Source organism: Protopterus annectens, chromosome 2.part1 (genome assembly GCF_019279795.1).
Source record: "Protopterus annectens isolate FY-2018-M chromosome 2.part1, PAN1.0, whole genome shotgun sequence".
Lineage (NCBI taxonomy): Eukaryota > Metazoa > Chordata > Ceratodontiformes > Protopteridae > Protopterus > Protopterus annectens.
In genome coordinates this window covers 1,096,875,830-1,096,900,068 of record NC_056729.1, presented here as the reverse complement: position 1 = coordinate 1,096,900,068, position 24,239 = coordinate 1,096,875,830, and the positions used below count along the sequence as shown (strand labels likewise).

Here is a 24,239-nt window from a genome sequence, read left to right as displayed (position 1 = left end):
AAACTACTTTTGTGGCTTAACTAGATTATTATCAGCAATATAGCAGAACATGGCCAGAAAGCACAAATTGGAGTACTGAAAATGATTTCAGAGCTTTTTATGATCCTTGTCTCTTTATAATACATTATAGCTGTAAATCTGACTGGCAGTATAATTAACAATGTCAAGTAACATTAGAGTACTGCTTTCAAAGAAAACACATTAAAAAGAAGCACAGCATCTTACACAAATACAGACAACATCAGCAGAAAAAAAGTTACTAGTGTTTCCAGTCTAGCCGAGCTCAACATTTGGTCCTTAGAATTAATGTCTGACTGTTGATGTGAAAACTGAAATGCTTAACAAAGACAGAAATTAATCATGTATCTGTTTAGTTCACATATGTAAAGCTGTAAACTCCACATTTGCAGCTCCCTTTAATTCAAAAAGATTTAGGTATATGTGCAATTTTAGCATTACTCACGCTACTTTACCTGGGCAAAATATAGTTTCAAATTTTTTCCTCTGAATGTAGTTTCATGGAGCTCTATTCTAGCATGGGCAGCAGCTTTGGGATTGCTGAAATTTATTCTCACCCGTCGACAACTTTTAAACATCTGGAATGTTACGTGTTCGTCATAAGCCAAGAAAAGAGCCTCAAATTTCTCCTGCAAAACAAATATCAGAAATACTATAATCTTACATATACTGTAGAACAGTGGGGATCAATGATGCAAACTGTGTTTGTGCAACAATTTAAGAACAACCTGCTATTTGAAACATGAAAACACACTTGGCTATTATACAGTAAAAGAGTCACTTACCATGATGTGTGAGCAAAGCTAAGGGGATAGATTCCAATATCATGGGTGGCCTCTCCTGCTTGATAGTTGCTTTTGGTGGAGGTATGGAAAGTGATGATGGACTCAGTTAAGGAGGACTAGAGTTTTGTCCGGTAAAGGAAAACTGGATCATACATTTCCAGTGATGGCCTGCAGCATGGCTTAGAAAAAGCAGAAGAGGAAGTCCCCAAGGACTGTTCTGTCACTAGTCAATGTAGGTATGTACTGAGGGGTATGCATGTATGTATGTACTGGGGGAGTATGTTTGATTGTACTTCTGCTTAGCAAGAAAGAGAGAAGCAATGTGAGAAGGAAGGAATCTTCTGGTCCATCAAGAAGATCCAGACCTCAGGATGAAGATTCAGTGTTGCCACCTAGAGATCTGACTGCTCAATAAAAGGTGAAGGGACAAGTGGGTGGACATTATAGCTAGTTCAATGGAAAATGGGCCTAAAGACTGAGAAACTATGAAGAGGAGCAAAAGGAAAACCGTGATCAAGGACAGAGGGTAGAAGGAGATTTTATCTATTAATGCCTCAGCTGGTGCAGGCTCCTGCAAGTCTATAAAACTGGAATGACTGCATTGGGAGTGATGAATGTGATCTTGGCAGAAGAGGAGCAGCAGCTGATGATCAAGTATTTTGGACATGACATGGCATAAAGGGTTAAAGCCCTAACTATGGCCAAAGCAACCTGAGTTTGATTAGCAGCATTGACTTCTGTGGCTCTGGCATGGGTGTGTCCAGTATGGTGGGAGGGCATAAACTGTAAATGCTTCCTGACAGGAGGTATGGTCCACATAGTGGAGTAGTTCTTGGATGTTGATGAATGCAGGAGTTAGGGGCAGGGGGGAAAAGGGAAGGTAGGGATACCCCCCACCTTAGCAGCAGAAGCAGCTACTGGTATTGCCCTCAAGGATGCCCTTAAGATCCATGCTGATTCCAGATCACTCAGAAAAGTCTGGGGACAAAGGAGGAGTAGGTAGACCTGGTGATAGATGGGGGCACTTGGATGACAAGAATGAATGTAGCAAGGAGGAGGTGGTAAAGTATTTTGAACATGGTCTTTCACTCTGTTTATAGGAGATTTTTTAATTTTTATTTAATTATTTGTTAATCAGGTGAGTGTGCTGGCCCACAGACTCATTTCAGCCATAACAAAGGCCGCAAGTGCTACAGTAAGTCCAACATTTTACTATATGAACAATTTAGTGTTGCCAGTTAAACAGCATGTTTTGGAGGTGGGAGAAAACTAACTGGTGTACGTGGAGAAACTGTATGCAGCTATGTGGACAATGTGCGTACTCCACATAGGCAACGAGTGGAAGTCAGGACTCAATGACCAGCTTTTATACAACACTTGGAGAGGTATAGAAACCCCTGAAATGTGAGTAACAAGCTTTTCATCAAAAAGGAAGAGAAACAAGCTTTTATTTCAGTTTCTTGAAAAACCCTCTCTTCCCTTCTTAGCATGTGCTTTATATACTCCTCTTCTACCATTCAACTCTCTTTCCCCTTTCTTCATACTCCCCCATCCAATTTTTCAATTATAATTACTAACCTACATAGGGATTACTCTTCCAGTATACTATAGTCTGCTCCTTCATTTTCTGTAACCGTATCTCTTTTGATAAATACTTTTAATTTCTATGAATAGATTGCTTTTCCACTGTCATCATGTATGTGTATAAATGATATTCATACCTATCATTTACTATATCTGTATGTGCTACTGCAATTCCGCTCCAAAAACTGAATTAATATGTGAAATAGTTCTAAACTCTGTGCTACAGTTTCAAGTACAGACAATTGGTGTTAGCTGTACTATCATGCAGATGCATAATCTGTTTTAAAAACATGTTAAGGAACTTTTATTTTTGCACTACAATTTTGTAAATATTAAGTTTTTGTGAAACATTTCTGCATCTTATGCTATACATTTATGATACTGATTCTGTGGAGCTTTTTTTCCCATGCCTCTGCTGAAAAAGGTCTTTCCTGCCCAGCTGGACTTTCCTGGTCAACAAAAACAAAGTAAAAGAAAACAAAGCAAAACATAATATTTTGATAGTAAAAACTGTATCAGACAAACATACAAAAAAGTGCAACAGGTATAGCTTACAATCATTAAGAGGTAATGCATATTGTGTATAAAACATATTTAAATAATGACAAAGTAAAATTATTTCAGCAATGCAATCAATCCAACATGTCAAATTTCATAAACATAAAGTTTAATTATTTTACTAAGATCCTGCATAGAACTGAGTGGAAATGGAAAGTGACATGGGACAGGAAAGAGCAAGAGATAAGTTGGAGAAGAGAAGAAACATACAGAGAAGTGTGATGTAATACAAAGTATGAGATAGATGAATGAGACTGAACAAATCTTTTGGGTAACTATTTCAAGATGGAGAAGATGAACACCAAACTCAGAAGTAAAGTTATCTGACAGAAACATAGTTGTTGGAACAAGAGTCATTGTACAAAGCTCTAAGCTCATGTGACTATACAACCTCTCAAAATCAAGTACACTTGAATTCTTACATCAGGTATTCTTTAACTTTCTTCTTAAACACTACAAGGATGTTACTTGAATTCTTACATCAGATATTCTTTAACTTTCTTCTTAAACACTACAAGGATGTTACTTGAATTCTTACATCAGATATTCTTTAACTTTCTTCTTAAACACTACAAGGATGCTACTTGAATTCTTACATCAGGTATTCTTTAACTTTCTTCTTAAAAACTACAAGGATGTTACTTGAATTCTTACATCAGAAATTCTTTAACTTTCTTCTTAAACACTACAGGGATGTTACTTGAATTCTTACATCAGATATTCTTTAACTTTCTTCTTAAACACTACAAGGATGTTACTTGAATTCTTACATCAGATATTCTTTAACTTTCTTCTTAAATACTACAAGGATGTTATTTAATTTGGTATACTTTCTATGAGGCTAGTGCTAACTCGGTAAAGGACTTTTCATGAATCTTCAGTTCCTGCAATGTAACTGCTCCTGGGCTTCTTAAAGAGAGGTGGAGGGGGTCCTTATACCTGCAAGGTCCACTTTAGAGCAGGACATTGCATAGTACATTGCGGAACAGGGGATTGCCTTGCTGAGAAGTGAAGTGCGGTTTCTGCTGCTGCATTTAGAAGGACTAGTATCCAGGTTTGGAAGAGGACTGAAATTTTTGTTAAGAGGATGGTAAAGGCTTCATATGTCTAACTGTTTCACTGTTTAAATGTTTATCTCAGTTAGGTTAGGGAAGGAATTAAAAGAATTTACCTGATAGTGTAGAAGTGGATGAGGAGGATGAACCTAAGTAGATAAAGGGACAGGGAAGCATAGTTGGATAAGTATGTCAATTTGCATTACTAAAATATTAACATCATGTGGATAAAATAGTAGGAGTAATTTATAGACAAACAGGTGGGTGGTATATGGTAAGAAATGAGATAACAATATGAGGTTATGGGATGCGGGTCACTGGTATGTGAGTATGTGGGAGACCAGACCAGCTGAATTGCCTTCCAATCATGGACTCTTGAGCATAGATGATATCTTCCAAGGGCAAGGTTACTCTTGGCTACCTCATGATGAAGGGAGGTAGTATAGTGTGGAGGGGAGATGTAGAACTGGTGATAGGGAGACGGATGTATAAGGTATTGTCTTAGAATGTTGTTGGAGTTTTGCACCTCACAAAGACAGGTAGAGTTTAGAAGAAACTACAAGTGGAATAGACAGCTCTACTTTTTTTCAGGCGCTTAAACTAAAGAGGCAGGAGACAGGAAAGATTGTGGGTAGGGATGATGTGTCAATAGATACCCAGAGGTGAAGGCTGTGAAAAAAACAAGGATTCAAAGGTTTGTCATAAAAGGAAATTACAGGGCACAGGTTAGTGAGGGAGAGAGGAGATAGTATCATAAGGATGTTTTTTAGGGAGTTTTCTTTTGAAAGAGTGATGAAAGTGATAAACTAATGACAAAACACAGATTCAAACTGCTTCTTCAGGGTTTTTTGAGGTTTGGGGAAAAAAAGCATGTAGGGCAGATCTAAGCATTGTACAGCCCGCGGGCCACATCTAGTCCTTTGGCTGTCCCTGACCTGCCCGTGGGAAGTCAGACAAAACCCCCAGAATTATCCGACTACATTTGTACATCTTTCATTCATTGCATTGCATCATGCATCTTTCTTAGCAGTTGGGATTTGTATTTAACATTCGTTCATTGCTTCTTAAAGGAATTTAGCCGCTGTTGCTACTGATGAAGGGAATTTAGCTGTTCGAAGGAGGAATTTAGCTGTTTGCATCTGCAACAAGTAAGTGTGTGTGTGTGTGTGTGTGTGTGTGTGTGTGTGTGTGTGTGTGTGCGTGTGTAACATGCCCCAATTAGGGATAACCGGTGGTTAGAGTTATTGCTCAGGCTCAAGAGCCTGAATTCTCTACCCCTACTACCACTGAGAAACTTCTTTTTATAAGGCTGTTTTGGGATGGGTAGAGACCCTAATTTTAACAAACTGTGCATTGGAGACAGTGCATTGGGGGAAAAGATTTGTGACCATCTTTCAGGAAATGTATGGTACAGTAACATAAAACCTTTTATTCTAGCAACTTTCTAACACTATGTACAAGCAATATTTAAAATGTGTCCCTGGTTTTGAGACTTTGAACCCACCATAAAATTTAGCTTTTTCTAGATTTCTTGTTCTACAGAGCTGATAGTGCATTCTACAAAAATGAGTGTAAAGTGCATTTTACAAGGAGCTGAGAGCTTCAGCGTGAAAAAGGTCTAGTGCTGCTTATGCCAAGTCTGTTTACAATGTGCAACTACTGTTTAGCAATGATAATCACTATTGTACTAACGAATTTAAAAACATTGTTAGTAGCACCAAAGATCATATACTTGCTTTTGATGCAGAAGGCTGTGGGTTCTACTCCCACAGTATGTAGATGGATTGCTGATCCTGTACTATGATGTACTTTAAAGGGGGTGGATGTGGGATTATTCAGATGACTTACTTCTGTAGAGATTGTGCATTGACTGATACTGGCTGATTGTAATGACAGAAGTTTGAGTAGAGATTTTTACTGATGAAATGTTCTGAATTGAGAAGGTATTTCATTCTTGGCTCATATATTTTGTTTCATTGCTTACTGGAAAAATGTTCACAACTACAAAATTAAAAGACGCTCTAACTTGGTGCTGTATTATACAGGGAATATAATTTAATACAGTCAGGAAGGTGTATTCATATATGCATGATCCTAAAAATGTGCAAGGGGCCTATGATTGAAAAACAGCCCAGAGCCAGTGGCCAGATGCATTTTCTTTGAATGTGAATTTCAATGCTGTTTCACTGAAAGTGATTTTCAAGGGCAGAGAAGTTTTAATGCTAAGTCTGTTTTCATTGTGAGACTGTATTGCTTTATTTAGCAAATGTCTATCAGTGTTTGTGCTATAAAATTTGAAATAAGTTTTAAATTAAATCCAAATACAATAGGTACATAGATTAGTACAGTACTAGGTTAACTGCTGATTAAATATTAATGTAATGTTGGTGTTCTTACTATGCCTGTTTTACATTTTTATAGCCTAATCTTAACATCTACCAGTAGCAGCTAATCAAACCATACAATTTACTGTTTTTTATAAAACAGTAAAATTAATGTGGAGTAAAATTGAGTTCAGCCTATTGGTCTGGCCCTCCAAAACAGCCCCAGTTTTTAATGTGACCCCTTAGTAAAATTAATTGTCTACCACTGATATAGGGGGAAGTAATGGAATAAATTCTGTCATATGAATGACCCAGAGAGGGACAAAGTGAATGGTAAGAGAGAGTTACAGGACTGGTTGGATTTTTGCAAGGCAGTGAGGGATAAAAGATGGGAAGACATTTGCAGAGTCAGACATGAGTGAGAAAGGCACTACACTCTGTGATAAAATACAGACAAGGATAATAATCTGGTTGAGTTTTTGGTGAGGGAAATATTGTTAGTGATGTGCAGAGCTGCAAGAAGGGGAAATCTGTCTGCTGATCCATATTTGGGAAGCACAAGAAGATGGGAGGCAGGATAGGGATAAGGGCATAGACATGACTGTCAGACACCCAAAGGCAAAGGTTGTGAGAGCTAATAAGTAGAGCATGGCAGTATAGGTGTGGGGCTGCAATGAAATCCGTGATTGGTGTAAGGGCTTAAGCACATCATAAATAAGGGAGATGGCTGAGGAGGGTAGAAAAAAGGAATAGGTGATGAGGCTTGGATTTCTAGAGAGGAAACTGAAGAGAGGAAGGGGGCAAAGGAAAAGTGTGAGAAGAAATGGGATTCCAGTAATGACAGTCATACCTCTCAACCTTGGAACATCAAAAATCTGGACAAGGCCCATGAAAAATAGGTACAAATCTGTACACTGTTTAACATAACATTTGCATACATAATTATGTAACCCCTCCCACACCAGTGGAATTGTGGGATACCAACTTTCCTGCAAACTGAAGAACAGAACCAAAATATGGCACCAGAGCCTCCCTGCAGCCATTCCAATGCCCCATTACCTGGCTATTTTGCCCCATTTGCCATAAACACTAATGTGTGCATACTGCTTTACTTCTACAATGATTTGTATTTTATTTTTACACTTTACAGCACAATGCACAAACACCAATAGACATCTGTTAAACAAAGCAATACTGTCTCAAAATGAAAACAGACTTGGCATTAAAACTTCTCTGCCCTTGAAACTCACCTTCATTAAAATAGCATTAAAACCTACATCACATCCATATAAAATGCATCTGGCCAGTGGTGGATAGAGATTACCTTTGGGTTGTTTTCAAATCACTGGCCCCTTGCTTGCACACAAAACAAGAAACATACATGTGTTCTTTGATACACCTTCCTGACTTTAGTAAATTATATTTCTTGTATAATACAGCACACTTAGACAGAGCACATTTTAAAATTATTGTTTGAACATTTTTTCAGTAGGCAATGAAACAAAATGCATGAAACAGTAATGACAAAACTGCCCAATTCAGAACATTTCCGTCATAAAAGTCTACTTACGCACACACACAATATACATATAAAAATAGAATGACAGTAGTATAATGCATAGGCATCTTGCACAGCTTCTTGCACTCATTTTCAATTAACTTTTTTTTGGGGGGGGGGGGCAAAAAGGCCAAAAACCAGGGACACATTTTAAGCATTGCGTATATATAATTTTGTAAAGTTGCTAGAATAAAATGCTGTGTTACCACCATGAATTTCACTGCCAAGTCTTGAACACATGACTGTGCAGTACAGTCAGAACAACATACCACTATGCCAAATCAGCAGCTTGTTTCCCAAAAGAGAGGAAGACTGAAGTTTGCCCCAAATTAGGTACAATTTTCAAATACTGATCTTAAACACTTAGAAAATTGTTAGAATAAAAGTTTTTTGCTACCATTTATTTTCTGAAGAATATGAAGTCTGAAATTCAAGTGCCTGTCATTAATCAATAAATTCAACCTTCAGTAAATTGTCACAAACATCCTGAAACCACAGAGTTTATGGGGAACAGAACAAAAAATTCAATAGTGGTGGCTAGGGACATTAGGCTCTTTTTATCCTATACCCAGGGTACAGGGTTTGAGCCCGAGTACCTCTAGCCACCAGGTGTATTATAAAGGAGGCATTTTCACACATACACACACACACACACACACACATACACACACACACCTACCTTACCTGAGTCCCCCGAGCTGATGTTAAACGGGTTCTATAAATCATACATTTCTTTCTGTGGATAGTCTAAATATTAGTAGAGCATATAACAAATGGACAACACTTGAAGAAATACCCCCCCAAAGTTGTGATAGATGAGTCCTGGTTTCTAGAGGTTTCCAGGATATTGCTATTAATCTCCTCTAATTACATGTACTACTTTGATGATGGAAGAAGAAAATGTGGTGGTATTTTAACTCAAGTGAAAGCGGAGTATGTCCCATATCCCTCTCTAATTGTTAAAAGTGAACCCACCTGAACAATTATTTATTAATTAGGTGGACAAAAAAAATGAATGATGCCACTGTTGATATACCTCATCCAACCATAGTTCATATTCTGGTGGATACACTCCAAAATATCTAGTCATGTACTAAAAAAACAATAAACGTGTTATGTGTAGTAACATTAAAGTCAGTTAGAACTCTGCACTCAAACAATTTTACTTCCCTTATGGATCAGTTTAATCTTTCTCAAATGGTCAAAGAGGGGACCAGAATGAATCCCACTAACAAAAGGCTTTAAGTAAGAGACATTATTATTACCAACATACCAAACAAACTTTCACATTTACAATTTTTATCAAAGTATCTCAGTGCTATTCTGTCTTACTGGTCTTTAAAAACAATTAAGCTGGCACCTAAGCAAGTTGTTAGTCATTTACTTCCTAACAACACTAACAATAAAAACTAAAATTTAATAATACAATATAATACACACACACACACACACACACACACACACACACACACACACACACACACACACACACACACACACACACACACACATACTTTCAGCCTATCTCTCAACTGTACCTTTCTATGAGGAACATTCCTCATTTTTTGGCAAAAAAATATCATGTTTCCCACTCTTCCACATTTATAGGATTTGGCACGCATTCTTTGTTAAGAATTGTTTTAACAAATATCTGTGATAAATACTGAATAATATCTCATACTACCGCACCAAAAATACAAGGAAATAGTTAACAATCATGCTGTGAGCTTCCTAGTTAAGTCATTAGTAAGTGTTCCACATTGTGCAAGATAAGAGTTCCACATTTTGCAGACTGAAGCTATGTCTTCCTTAGCAACTCAGTCCAAATAAAAATGGCTAAATGTTTTGTCCTCTGGTAATATAACAAGTGAAGTGCAGTCAAGTATCGGACAAGCATTTATTAAGTATCTACACCTTAACTGCTGGCACAATGATGTATTCAAGCAGCAGCAAGAGATTAATAAGAACTCTTTGATCAGCAAGAAATTAAATAAGTTAATATACTAGCATGCAAATGAAACATCCCAAGCAAATGACTAAATAATGCACCGCGAAGTGTAGTGTGAGCGTGTGTGTGTGTGTGTGTGTGTGTGTGTGTGTGTGTGTGTGTGTGTGTGTGTGTGTGTGTGTGTCTGTGTGTGTGTGTGTGTGTGTGTGTGTGTGTGTGTGTGTGTGTGTGTGTGTGTGTGTGTGTGTGTGTGTGTGTGTGTGTGTGTGTGTGTGTGTGTGTGTGTGTGTCAGACAGAGAGAGAGAGAAAAACAGAATGTCACATGCTCATTTTCAAAAAAAGGGCAATACACTATTAAAGTGCAGTGTGCATACATGTGGGTGAGAGCACAACAGTTTTCCTACAGCAAACAAACCATTCTTACATTATTTTAGTTTCCAAAGTTAAACAAATGAAAAAACTCTGAAAGAACAACTGCTACACTACTCAGAATATAAATCTCTGTATTCATTCTGATACAAGTTGTGCTTAAACAACTAAGGCAGAATAATTAACTGATGGAAAAATGAATCAACAGTGCTCCGAAACATATGCACTAACAAACCTGTCCAACACACTCCCTACATACACTCCTCTTGCTGTCCGTCACTCAGAGTATTAGCTACACTCACTAACAGCATGTGCTACACATAGCCACATGTAGGTAATAGTACTAAAATGAATATGTACTCCAGTTTCATTAACTACACACACACACACACACACACACACACACACACACACACACACACACACACACACACACACACACACAATTCCCAAATGCAAGAAACGGGTAGTTATTAAGTCTCAAACGTGCTGATAAATGCAAGAAATGGGCTGTTATCAAGTCCCAAACCTGCTGAGAAATGCAAACGGCTAAGTCCCTCCAAGCTGAACAAACAAAATGAGTGCTGTATGTTTTCCCGGCTGTTACTGAGTGCTGTAAAAGCCGATTTCCAAGTTAAACAAAACAACTGCTATAAACTTTATCAGCTGTTACTGACTGAGTGATGTAAAAAGCCCGCTCGCTCACATTTGCAGCCGGAAGCTCAATTCCAACTGGCTGATAGCCCTGATGGAGCTGACGTCATCATGCATGTGATGACGTCAGCTCCGAAAGGGCTGAAATTCGAAAATGGGAAAAACATAAAGACAAAAATCGGAATTGAAGGGGTGCCACTCGGGAATCGTGGCACCCCTTCATTTGGACCGCAAAACTCGGTAAAAAATGAGTAAATCAGTATAGTTGGGAGGTATGCTAGGAGTGGAAGTAGTTGGTAAAGAGTAATACATTTTGTTGGACTAAGGAGAAAATAGAGGGGTGCATGGTGGCACAGAAGACTAAAGAAAGGTGTAGGAAAACCTGATTTGATATCTGGAGTCAAGGACAGGAAAGCTGGTGTGTAACAATGGAGTATTGCTATTGTTTATGGAAGATTCTTTGGCAGGGATGTATAAATTTAGTATTTTAATTAACATGCTATTTTGCAAAGGCTCACAGGCTGACAGGACTTGCATGACCAGCAACTGGCATACTAGAACATGATGAGGTTAAATGAAAAGATTGGGGAAGGAGTGGTTAAACTGGTTATTAGTTCCATGAAAGCAAGTGATGCAGCAGATGTGTGGTTTACAGAAATTGTTAAGTGCTGGAGAGAGAGAGAGAGAGAGAGAGAGAGAGAGAGAGAGAGAGAGAGAGAGAGAGAGAGAGAGAGAGAGAGAGAGAGAGAAAGAAAGTGAAGATGGGCTCACTTTTAGTCATGTATTATAGGGTGAATGGGAATGTGTTACCTGAGGCCTGATCCTGGGTAATGGTAGCCATTTTGCCAAAGAGTCAGACAGACAGATAGAACTGACTAAGGGAACTACAGGTCAATCTCACTTCTGAGGGGAGATGAGAAAAGATGGCAAAAATTTTAACAGATTGGAGATGGTTGTTCTTCTGTTTTCAGGAAAGGAACAGTATGAGTTTGTGAAGTCCTGGTACTCAATCTACAGATCAGAGAAGTAAGTGCCAAACAGGTGGGGTCCTAGTATAGATCATGGAGACACTGCTGGTTAGCTTCATACTTTTACATGAAGCACCTGCCACATAGACTATGTGGGTTCTGTCCTTTAGCCAGTTTGCTATCTGTCTTAGCAAGGATCAATATTTAAAATATTTAGTTTACTTACAATACCTGCACGGAGTCGTAAACACCCTCTCTAAGGTCAAAAACATAGCATCCGTGAGACCTGATAACATCCCAGGCTGTGTCCTACATGGGCTCAAACAAGAATTAGCAATGCCATTCGGTACTCTTTTCAATCATAGTCTAAGCACTGGCTTTGTCCCAGCTGAATGGAAAAAGGCTACTGTTATCCCCTTGTACAAAGGTGGTGCTTCCCCTGACCCTGGGAACTATAGACCTATTAACCTGACTACTCTTATCTGCAAGGTCATGGAGAGAATCTTCATGGACCTTATCAACAAAGACATTGGTAATCTCCAAACACTTGACCCTACTCAATCTGGATTTGTCAAAGGGAGATCATGCCTGGTAAACCTGGTGGACATCTTCAAAACAGTCACCACGGCCCTTGATGAGGGGAAATATGTGCATACAGCCTACCTAGACTTAGCCAAGGCTTTTGACACTATCCCTCATTCAGGCATAATTGACAAAGTCACCCAGCTAGGAATCAAACTGTATATCATTAGATGGGTCGCTAACTGACTCACTGATAGAACCTATACAGTCAAAATAGGGGAAACAACCTCTGACAGCAGACTTGTAACCAGTGGTGTTCCACAGGGATCAGTCCTGGGACCTCTACTGTTTGGAATCTATTTCTACAAAGTGCAACCTAAAACTAAAGGTCTGTGGCTGACAAAGTTTACTGATGACTGCAAACTGGGAGCAGTTATAGAATCTCCAAATGATGTAAACATCCTACAAGAGGGTCTTATGCAAACAAATGACTGGTGCCAAAGTCATGACTGGTGCCAAAGTCATGGCCTTAAATGCAGTGCAGAAAAAATGTATTATCATCCCTTTCAGTAAGAGCGATGTTCCTGCTAACTACCACATCAATAACAACACCCTAAGTACACACTCAGTGGTGTCTGACCTGGGCATACAGGTTGACAGCAACCTTACCTTTGATCACCATGTCTCCACAGTGGTAAGAAGGGCATTCTGTATTCCTTATCTCACAAGTAAGGGCATTGCCTCCAGAAAAAAAAAGAAGTTATAGCCTCCCTGTACTCTTCCCTCATCAGGCAAATAATTGAGTACGATACCCCTTTTGGTATGTACCTTTCCAAGCACCTGCTGCAATTGGAGAGACCACAAAGGTTCCTCACAAGGAAAATTCAAACTCTTCAGCATCTGTCCTATGAGGATTGTCTGAAATCACTCACTTTATTCTGTTTCATACAGACTTCTCAGAGGCGATCTCTGCCTTGCATATGAGGCAATCTTTGACTTTGCTTTATTGGAAATGCCGCATATCCATAAGTCAAATAGTACACTGGTTACTTGCTCTAATGGCCTTACCCTGGTATGTGACATTAATAGAACCTGCTGGAGGGACAGATTTGTCTCTCAGAGGTTGCCACACCTTTGGAAGAGACTCTCACTTCATGTCAAGCAGAGTACCTCATTGGTCCTCTTCAAACGCAATCTGGATAACTGGATGGGTAACCATAAATTCCCCCCAGGGGTACCACCTATGTCCCTCTTGGACAGGGGTGAGAGGTCCTGATCACGGAAATAAGGGTAAAACTTGGATAGGCTTGTAAGGGCACTAGGGTCATTAGCCTAGTAACCTCCTATGATCCTATAACACCTACATAAAGATAGAAATATTTAACAGGAGACCAACTGTGGCATTTGAGCAGGTAGGTAGAGTGGGAATTTGAATGTTTGTTGTTCTTTGAAGTCATATAATAATGTTCTTTCTTCAGTTTTGATTGGGACCATATAAGAAAGGCTGAATGATGATCAGTCATCTTAACATCTAATCCAGGGAATGACATCTGAGGAGTTCACCCCCAAACCCTCAATAATGCTACACTGTAGTGCTAAGCACAAAAACATGACTCTAACCACCTGGATAGAACCCACAACCTTCTGATCTTCCAGCTGTCAAAGATAGGTGTGCTTCCTGCTGAGCCACTAACACTGCCCCTACACATCTTCCTGCCCAGGGATGACAATGCAGTAATCATGACCAACAGGCTGGATGCTGCTTCTACTGTTTCATATGTTGGATTTGGTTGCCTTCTTTAGCCAGCATCAGTCTCCTGAGGACTACCTTGCACTGTAGAAGGTGTGATGTGTTTGTTACTAATTATGTATCTTCCTCTGTCTGGCTTGCCATCTGGGACTTGGTCATCTACTCAAACCAAGGATGCTGAGCATGCTAGAGTTACCAAACAACAAGATTTACTGAGCTTACTAGTCTTATCAAATAACAAGATTTGATTTGGGCCGATGCCATGTTTCGGACTGATTGTTTTTCTAAAAGGACCCAAATTTCAAGACAATTCATGTGGTGTTTGCTATGTACAAACCTCTGTCACATCTGATTTGTGTTCTGCAAAAACAGTCACAAGAAGGACACCGGAAACAAATGTCACAAATGTTAGAAAGACAAGTTCTGGGGTGAAATATATTCTCATTTGTGTACAGAGATTATTCCTGTGTGTCTGCAGTACTTTTTTCTGACCTTAAGTGTTAACAGTAACAAGTCTGACAAGTTGATGCATTTCCAGTACAAGATTAATTCATAAAGAAACAGTCTCCGGGACATAACAGCTGTTGAATTCTCTAGCTCTAAGGAGGTTCTGGATAGTTTCCATGAACCAGCTATATGCTGAGTAATCTTTATTGCTGACAAAATACAGCATTGTCAGCAAACTGAAAAAGGAGTTCTGCCTGCAATGCTTAACTTTTTAACAGTACCTGTGTGCATTAGTTTCGAGAAACTTCTTTCTGATATACATTTTAAACATTTCCACAAGTTTTCATTGTTGTGATAATTTGCATTTCATATATATATATATATATATATATATATATATATATATATTTTTTTTTTTTTTCATTTTCACTGAACATTTTCTAAAACAGTAGTATATATGCATATAGAATTAAACTAGATGGATGGAAATGAAACAAATATAAACAAAGATTTAATAAGTTATTGAAACAGGCATATTTCATACTGAAATGCATATGGAAGAAAATTGTTTTTCTGTTGACATCACCCAAGTTCCCCGAGTTTTGTTGGTAGTCTATATCAAGCTGCTTATCCCATATTTTACTCTATCCCACTTTCCACCTGATTTACTTGTCTCTAAAATCTATTTATAGGTCTGCACTCCCTACTACATCCAGCAATGTGTTCCCACACAACTCCTTTTTTGCAGTCTTTGCCGCTGCTGTCTGCCAGTCATTAGCCCCTTCCAGGGTCAATTGTCTCATTTGATCAGGATCAAGGATTGGCTGGAAGGAATCATCATTCAGACAACCATTAGGTGTTCTTTTAGTTTTCCCATCCCTAACACACATACTTGGTGATGTTAGGAGAGCAGAATGCACTGGGATGACAGTGGAGGATGTCTCCTCAGTTCTGAAAGGCGCGTTCTCTGTAGGCATCCCTGCCCCACTCCTATAGGCATGAGAGATTATCTTCCTGTTCTCTACATGGAAGTTAACACCACCCAGTGTACATCTGAGTGCATGCAACCTTTTCTTCCTCCCAGGAGAGGCAAGCAGGCCAAGCCTGTTCACTCATCTTCCTCTCCTGTCTGGCTTCTCCAGTGCCAAGGTTGCAAGTTGAACCTCTGTCATGTGGGGCACAGTAAGAAATCCTTTCTCTGTGCCATGGAGTCAGGCTAGTCCACTGTTAAGTCAGCCTTGAAAGATGTGAGTTTCTGCTTACACCAATGGTCTCTTCTCCCTATTCCATCCTTCATATTCAACTGTATCCCTGTCACTTGCCACGTATCATAGTGTGAATCTATCTGGCTCATGGAATAGAGTGATGGAGCCTCGATATTGATCCCACCAGCATGTGGTCTGATAATTGCCTAATTGCTCAAGGCGATAGCTGGTGATGGAGAAGAACGTATATGCGATATTCCACCTCTCGCATGTGGGAGTTTGAGGAGCATGCTGTGGAAGTGCACCTTCCTCTAATGAGACCATGTTGGGCACTAGGGATATAGTAGAAGCTATCTGCTCAATATGGGGGCTGAGATGCCAGACATGTTATGTCACATGCAGAAAAGAGTAACAGCTCCAAGATGAATCCATCACAGACTCATCTCGTGAATGCTTATGCAGCATGCAAGAGGACATTAGGGCTGCAGAGCAAAAATCTCCTGAGGGCTGGCCGTATCGTGTTTACAGTATGCTTGGTCTCACTTTCAAGGGAATGAATGTACTGGGCCTACATCAAATTGGCCAGATGTTTGTCAGTGTTGAAGGTAAGTATAAAAGAAACTTCTGAATCTGTCACATCCAATGGCAGATTATCATGGTGGCATTATGGGTGGCCATCTTTGACTCACAACTCGAGGAGGCCCATGGCTGGGTAATGTGCACTTTTTTCTGAAGGTCCTGTTGAACTTACTCCATTAATTGCATGATTAAACATTTATGTCTATATACAGATGTTTGATGACTCATGAACAGAAACTTGTATACAGTCACAGACATTTTTATACCTAATAATGTGATGTTCTGGCAGGCAAATACATATTGTTATGATCTCAGTCTCCTGCAGATGTTGACTTCCTCTATTTCCTTTGGAAATTTCCTCTTGGAGCAGAAAAATTAGTGATATGATATGCCCCAAGCCCATATATGTCCTAGCTCCACCCCTAGCATGACATATTATACTCTCATATATTAAATTTTATAATAGTATCCTTGCCATAGCAGCAGAAATATAGTCATTTTTGCTGCAGAAATACAAACAAAATGGAAAATACATATTTTAATCGCCAGTATGCTATGGATTATGGTGTAAAACCCTGCAGCTTGAACTGGTACAAATAATGATGTGTTCTTTTTTTTCATTTAAGTAAATAAATGCAACATACATAACATAATACATCTTTCTGAAAAACAGCTTTCAGAATGCAGGATGAATAATAACAAATGCAATTTTTTTTTACTTACAGCAACAAAAAAGCCAGTTGTGCTGCCTATAAGTAAAAGTCATGTCTGGTGTTTAGTCCTTGGCATTGCGAAGACAGTTCATGGGTCACATCTGAAGAACACAGGACACAAACTAAGTCAGTGACTCAAGTGAGTGGTACTGATTGGCAGATGTCTCACAACCCTGTTGTTTCCAGGTCAAAAAGAGGGGACGGGATGGGTACTCTACAGTCTTTGAATGCATGTACATTAAAATGTATATTCACAGCTGCATGTTTATTTTCCTAAGTAATTCAACTGATAATTTGCACCTGCATGTAAGGCCAGATTCATCCTTAATTATTTAAAATTAATTATAATACTACAGATCGTAGCAAAGCAGTTCACCTTAATTCTTGACCTTTTTCTTACTTTCATTTTGTTGCTGCCTTGTATGATATGAATGCTGGAGTGCATGGAAGTGTTCTTAATGTGTGTAATTGTAGCAGTTCTCCACCCTTCCCTCTCATACTGTCCTTTGTAACTTTGTTTTGCATTCCTCTTGCTTTAGCTTTGCTGATGGCTATTGAAAAAAGGTTGAGTCCTTCTAAAATGGATTTTATAAACCAAATGTTGATAGTAATGTGAAGGGATGAAGGAACATAATGCACTGTAGTTGTAGGCAGTTCTTGGTGCATTGCTTAACTAGTGTTACTGTGCCAATTTGTGCTTGAGTATCTTAAAGTCTGAGGAGGCTTTTGTTTGGGATTACATAAACTTTATAATGCAGACCCAGTGGCAGATTATAATAGGGCCAGTTCAGGCAACCACCTGGGGTTACACAACTATGGGGGTGCCCATGACCAATGCAGATGTAGGTTGGCAAATCTGTAGTTGCTGGTGCTATGAGCCATTTTTCTGTTTATGTTTTCAACAAAAGAAAGCACTGTGTCTTTGCTTAAGACAAATAAATAATCATGCAGTCAGAGCTTGCAATCATTTGATGGGCTTTATTTTCATGCCACAAATCATATGATGACATCAGGAAGTAGCAGAAAGCCCACAAAATAGGGAGGTGACAGAGGCAACCAGCTGTGGGCTGTGGGGGGGGGGAGGGGCTAATGAAAACCTGAGTGTTTGTGTAAAAGGGTTTGTAAGATACTTACGTGACCATTATTTTATTTTACTTGTGTTTTGTTGTGTTACAGTCCAATATCAAATGTGCACAAATTATTCCTGGCAGGCAATCATATTTGGGCCATAGGAGCTAGTGAACAACTGTGTACTTGTGTAAAACAGAGTCTGAAATATGTTGTGTACAGCTGATATTTTATTTATTTATTTTTGTTTTTACAGTCAGAGGTGAACAAATTATAACTGGCAGGTAATCAGATATGGGCTGTGGACCTGAGGAACAATAATGAGATTGTAAAAAACTAGAGCTAGAAATACACTATGGGGAGCTGCCATTTTCATTTATTACCTGGCAACTCGGCACGTAAAAATCTACTGCCAATCATTAGCGGACCGGAGTTCCGCTGTGGCGACCCCTAACCAGGAAAAGCCGAAAGACACAAAAAATTATTTTTTATTTGACACTCAGTTAAGCAAAGATTATTCCTGACGGTCAATTAGATATGGACTGTGGCTGGTGAGCAAATCTATCTTTGTGTAAGAAAGAGTTTGAAATATATTATGTGTGTGCTATTTTATTTTATTTATTTTTATTTCATTAGGTTAGATGTCTGACATGTTCACAAATTATTCCTGCTAAGCAACTGGAACTGGGCTGAGGGGCTGGTGAGCAAGTGTGCATTGCGTAAAACAGAGTTAGAAATGCTGTGTGAATGATATTTTTCTTTTTTAATTTCACTACAGCTGAACATCTGAAATGTACAGGGAAAATAAAGTAAGTATAATTGGTTTGCATGGGGTAGCTGCCTGTAAATGAAATGCTTTGGTTATTACATGAATAAATATGTGTTTATTTTTTGTGAAGCAAGTTGGATTATTTTATTTTGGCATCTGAAACAAATATGACTATCAGACTTCTCTCTCGAGTGATAAAAGGTCTATTTTTTAAGATTTGTGGGTTGTTGAACAAAAGCTGCTGCAACATCTGCATGGCTTTAATTCTTTAACTGTATTCATTACACTGAAGAATGAATTAATTCATCGACAGGCATGGATTATGCATTATAGATAAGGTGTGGTACTTTTTAATGATGTAATGGTGCAGTAGCTTATTTATACCCATATATTCCAGCAGTTGTGAAGGACATGAAATATGCCAGTTCAGTATAGTCTGCACTATTTTGAATGGTGTGCAGAACTGCCTCAGCTTTAGCATTTCTTATGCAGTCATCCTTGCATAATACTGTGATGCATTCTACTCACTGAGATCACTTTTTGAACGATTTTTGCATTTATTTAAATGACTGCTGCTCTCTGGCTGGTTTTGTCAACCACTCTCTGCAAATATCTTTAGTACATCATTTTTAATGCAACACAAAAGAGTTATTCCTTAAAGGCAGCAAATTCTGCATTTGTGGATGAAGCACTGGGATTCAGAGTTTTCTGCAAACAGCAGCATCTCCATTATTACAGTTCACTTAAAAGTGAAATTATTCAGATGGCTTTTACTTCTTTTGAGATTGCCCTTATTGACTTAGCATGTGTTGCCGTGTGGTTAGCATGTTTTTTCTTTTGTCAATGTAATTTATTTCTTCATAAAAATGAACGGTGTACATAGTTAACAGACTATCTATAACTGCTGGTGGTCTCTCTGTGAATGAAAGCAAATTACATTCTTTTGGTGTTCGTTTTAATCAGTCTGTACTCTGGTTGTGTAGGACTACTGTGCACGTGTTTGAAGTAAGTTGAAATACTTTACGTGGCTGCTATGAGTTTGTGTGAAGCAAACTTGAAATATGCTGTTTTGGACACTATTATTGTTATTATTTTTTTACCACAATCTCACAACTGAGATGCACGCAATCAACAATGTGGTTATAATTGCTGGGTGCAGGGTCTGTCTGTGAATGAAAATCACTTCCCTTACAGAGAAGATAACGTTAAACAGTTTGTTTTTGCTGGACTAGTATGCATTTGTGTAAAGCAAATTGTAATTATTTCCTGTGACCATTTTTACCAGTTAGACATATGACTGTAAGTGATGAGTATGGACATTGGGGGATTATAATGACAGAATTTCAAGTTGTTATGGTTAAAATATTCTGAAATTAGTAACGTTTTATTATTAGCAAATTTCGTTTCACTTCTTGCTTGAAAATATGTGTAAGACTACAATTTAAAATATACTTTAACAAAGTTTGGTTTATTATACAATGAATATTATTTAAAAAAGTCTGGTAGGTATGTATAAAGAACATGTATGTGCATATGTGCAGTAGGTATCTTGGTTTGAAAACAGACTGGAGCCCAAGGCAGAGTTAATCTACCACTGGTCCTATCCCTTTTGTTAATCTTGCTTTTTATGTATATGTTTCAAGCTGAGTTCTCCCTTTGTCTCACCACTGTTTTCACATTGCTTATTAGCTTAATCATCAGTTAAAAAAAAACAAAAAAAAAAAAAAACCAAACACAACAGCAACTATACAGGTTATGACAGATTTCAGAGGGGTGATATCAACACTAATTTAGAATGTTAGAATGTAAGGAACTCTACTGGCAAATTAAATTAGATGCTGGTAAACTTACTGTTCTTAATGGGCACTTAAACAATGTGAGTTAAAGAAGAGAAAAAGGTTATGTAAAGATATACAATTTTACAAGTTAATTTCATTTAATTACATTTTAGATCAAATGTATGTTTGTTTATTATTTATTTTGATTGGTTAAAACATGAGTGACATATGCACAATATGTGTATTTTCATAGTTCATTGGTTGTATGGAATTTTTTTCTGAAGATGTCTTGGTTCTTAATCTTTTTTTGTCTGTTTTTTGCAGGAGTAAAAATGAGGTTCCAAATGCAGTATCTGTACTAGTATATACAACAAAAGGATGATCTCAGCATCTCGTTTGTGCATTCCTCAAACAATTCACCCTAAAATCATGTTTCTTTTATCACTGTGCTTTCAAGGTGCATTGCTTAGTTCCTGCTACCCATTTCTAGTTATGTCAGTCTAAGGGCCATCCCTGCTCATATATACTTTCCTGGACTTAATTCATCAAACTATACAATCTTGAACTCTTTTGCATCAGAATATAGTTTTCCAGTTGTCTTCCCCCTTTGAAAGTTACATGGAATCTCTTTTGAGATAAGCTCCTTTATCTGTAAGGACTGCGTTACTCTTTATGTTGTCAGGCTATAGGCCAATCCTTATATGTATGCTTTAGGGATTGGCAGTTGACATAATTGTTAAGGTGTTCACCTCACAGACACAAGGTACAGGGTTTGATTCTCTCCTTTGGTGGGAAGTTGGGTAGCCTTAAAATGGCCAACAAAGGCAGCTAACCTAGTATGTACCTCTGAACCTATGATGTGACTTATAACCCAGTATATACTAAACATGATACCAAATCCGTAAATATTTTACTTGCTATTGTCTTTTCCTCAGACAGTTGATTACCAAGTGTCACCCCCTCCCTACTTTTGGTCAATTTGGAAAGGTTCCTGTCTGCTTCACAATACCTTTTAATTTTCTTTCCAAGTATATTTAATATTTAGTAGAAGTGAATTCTTGTTGAAGATCAGGCATATTATTACATTTTTTAATTTTTCTTAGTTCACCTTCATATTTAGGTGAAATTATATCACCTCAGTATAAAGCCATTATGTTGCTCAACTGCAAGAGAATTGCAATTCAAAATGTCCACTAATCTGACACACATAATCATTACCATACCCTCACTGGGTATAAATGAAAGAAAGTGGACTGCAAATATTGTGGTCAGACATTAGACTTCATAGAGAGGAAACCAGTTACATTGTCAGACATCTCGCATGACCCTGTTTCTTCCTGTTGTCTTTGTTTCCACACTTTCAGTAATAAAAAGTGGGGTTTCTCCTGCACCTTTGCTTTACTACTCACTACTAATTTGGGAGAGAGAAAAAGAGAGAGAGAGAGAGAGAGAGAGAGAGAGAGAACAATTTTATAGAGAGGTACAAAAATTGCATTCAAGTTTTGAATTTATTTTACCAGCAGTGAGGCTTGGTGATTGCTATAGGATTGTCTACTCGTTAGGCAGCACCAGCAAGGCTCAGTAAGTGGTTACAATGGCTACCATCTGTCCAATCTCCCTATCACCTGTCTAGTCTCCCTGTTCCTATTTATTAGTTATTAATTTTGTCTGCCATAATATCCTCTGATTCTGCCGCTTGTACATGGTAATACTTGTTTTCTGTAGTAGTGTTCTTTCTGAATATTTTAAGCTTCCTTCCTCTAGATCTGCTGATGAGTTTCAAATGTTCAGAAAGAGCTGTACGTTGTTCATTCATTTATTTATTTTATTAATGTGTGCACTATATGCATAGTATGAATGAATCTAAAACTTACAAAGCTTTGAGAGGGAAATATCTTGAAAATTACAATGAAATGATCCTGCTTTTACTGACTATACAGACTGTCAAGGATTGCTTTCATTAACTACTGTTTTTTTAACTATACTATGGTGATTCAGTGTAAAGGAAATGGTAAATTTCTATAAAATATTGACTTTTACTCTGAAGCTGTGTTTACATAATTACAGATTGGAAGTCTGGGTTTGAAGCTCGGACACTAGGAGGTTAAGGGGGCACAGTGTATACACAAAACCATTTTGTTCTAAGCTAAGCTAATTGTTTAGATATTTTTTTTTCTGCTTAATGGTAATTTTGTTCATTTATTCTGGGCTTTCAGAATGCCCACTTCACGCTTTTGATTACAAGTATTTTGTGTAGATAAAATATACATTGAAACATACTCTTATCAATGTTAAATAATGTCATATAATAACATCCAGTCAGTGACTAGTTATACATACTGTATGTATTGCTTTACAACTTAGGTGTAATGCTCAAGCTGGAAATCTGTTGACAGGGCTGTTACAGGAGCTTAAAGCATCCATTTAGTTTCGAAGGTTAAAATATTTTTGATCCCTCACATACTTGTATTACACAATTGCTTGAGAGGTGATTGCTTTAAAGACAGGTATTGCTACAATGCAGACTATTGTGTATAGCTGGTGCTACATGTGGATGGATTTTGTTGACTGCTGCTGCTGCTTGGAAAACAGTTGCTTTGTAAAATGTTGTTCAGGTACATACATTACATTTGAGGAAAGGCTCCTCAGGCAAGTGTGGTACTTAGAAACTGAGAAGCTATGTTATTTTCCAAAAAAATATTATAATGATAACTTGGAAAAGAAAGTAATTTATGGTACTCCATGGTATGAAATGAACGATTACACAGCATCACAAAAGTTGTTGCAAATACTTGCTGTCTGCCTGCTACCAATCTGCAGATATTTATACTTGTTTCTTAATGCAGTATATTATACTTGCATAAATATCATATTTCTCTAAATATCTCAGGAATTGTCCACATGAAAGCATTACAGAACAGTGCTTCACATGTGCAGTCACCGTAGAAGTCAGGAATGGATCCTCAGAAATGTGAGGTGCTTTGTACCAGAGATAACTGAGTTATTTTATGCAATATTATGAATATAGCATGTCTTAATAATTATGTTGATAAGTAGAAAAATCCCAAAAGAACTGACAGTAACTCCAGCAATCCGTAAATAACAAAAACCAAGTGGCCAAAGGCAAAGAGCAATAATAAAATCCAAAATATTTATTGATACAATGTAAGCGCTTTCATAATGAATCACATTACTTCATCAGACATAAATAACAGTATTTAAAAACAGTTTAAATACTATAAGCTTGAAGAAGCCATTTTGGTGAAAGCACTCGCTATTTAATAAAATTATTTGTTTGTCTATCAATTTGTGCAGTACGCATTTGTCGCTACCAAGTATTATCTTCCTTGAAACTTGTTTAAGTCGTGGTTGCCCTGTGAATGTTATATACACTTGGCGTATTATTCGTTTTATATAAATACTATAACCCATCTATTTCCTACCAATCATGGAGCAACATATTCCCTCCAGAAATTAATTGATTAAAAACAGTTACAAGTTCTTAAAAAGACACAACCTAGATATAACTTCAGAGCTTAATTTTTAAGCTTTCTAGCCTTTAATACAGGCTTAAGGGGAACACAAT

The 24,239-nt window shown here is 37.9% G+C and overlaps 1 protein-coding gene across 1 annotated transcript in view; it reads right to left on the bottom strand.

Annotated features, from left to right (window-relative positions):
• Positions 1-24,239, bottom strand: part of RCAN2 (regulator of calcineurin 2) — a 780,549-nt gene that overhangs the window by 220,782 nt on the left and 535,528 nt on the right. The window contains exon 2 of the mRNA XM_044062642.1: positions 474-647. Coding sequence (XP_043918577.1) covers positions 474-647 — 174 coding nt within the window. The remainder of the gene's footprint in view (positions 1-473; positions 648-24,239) is intronic.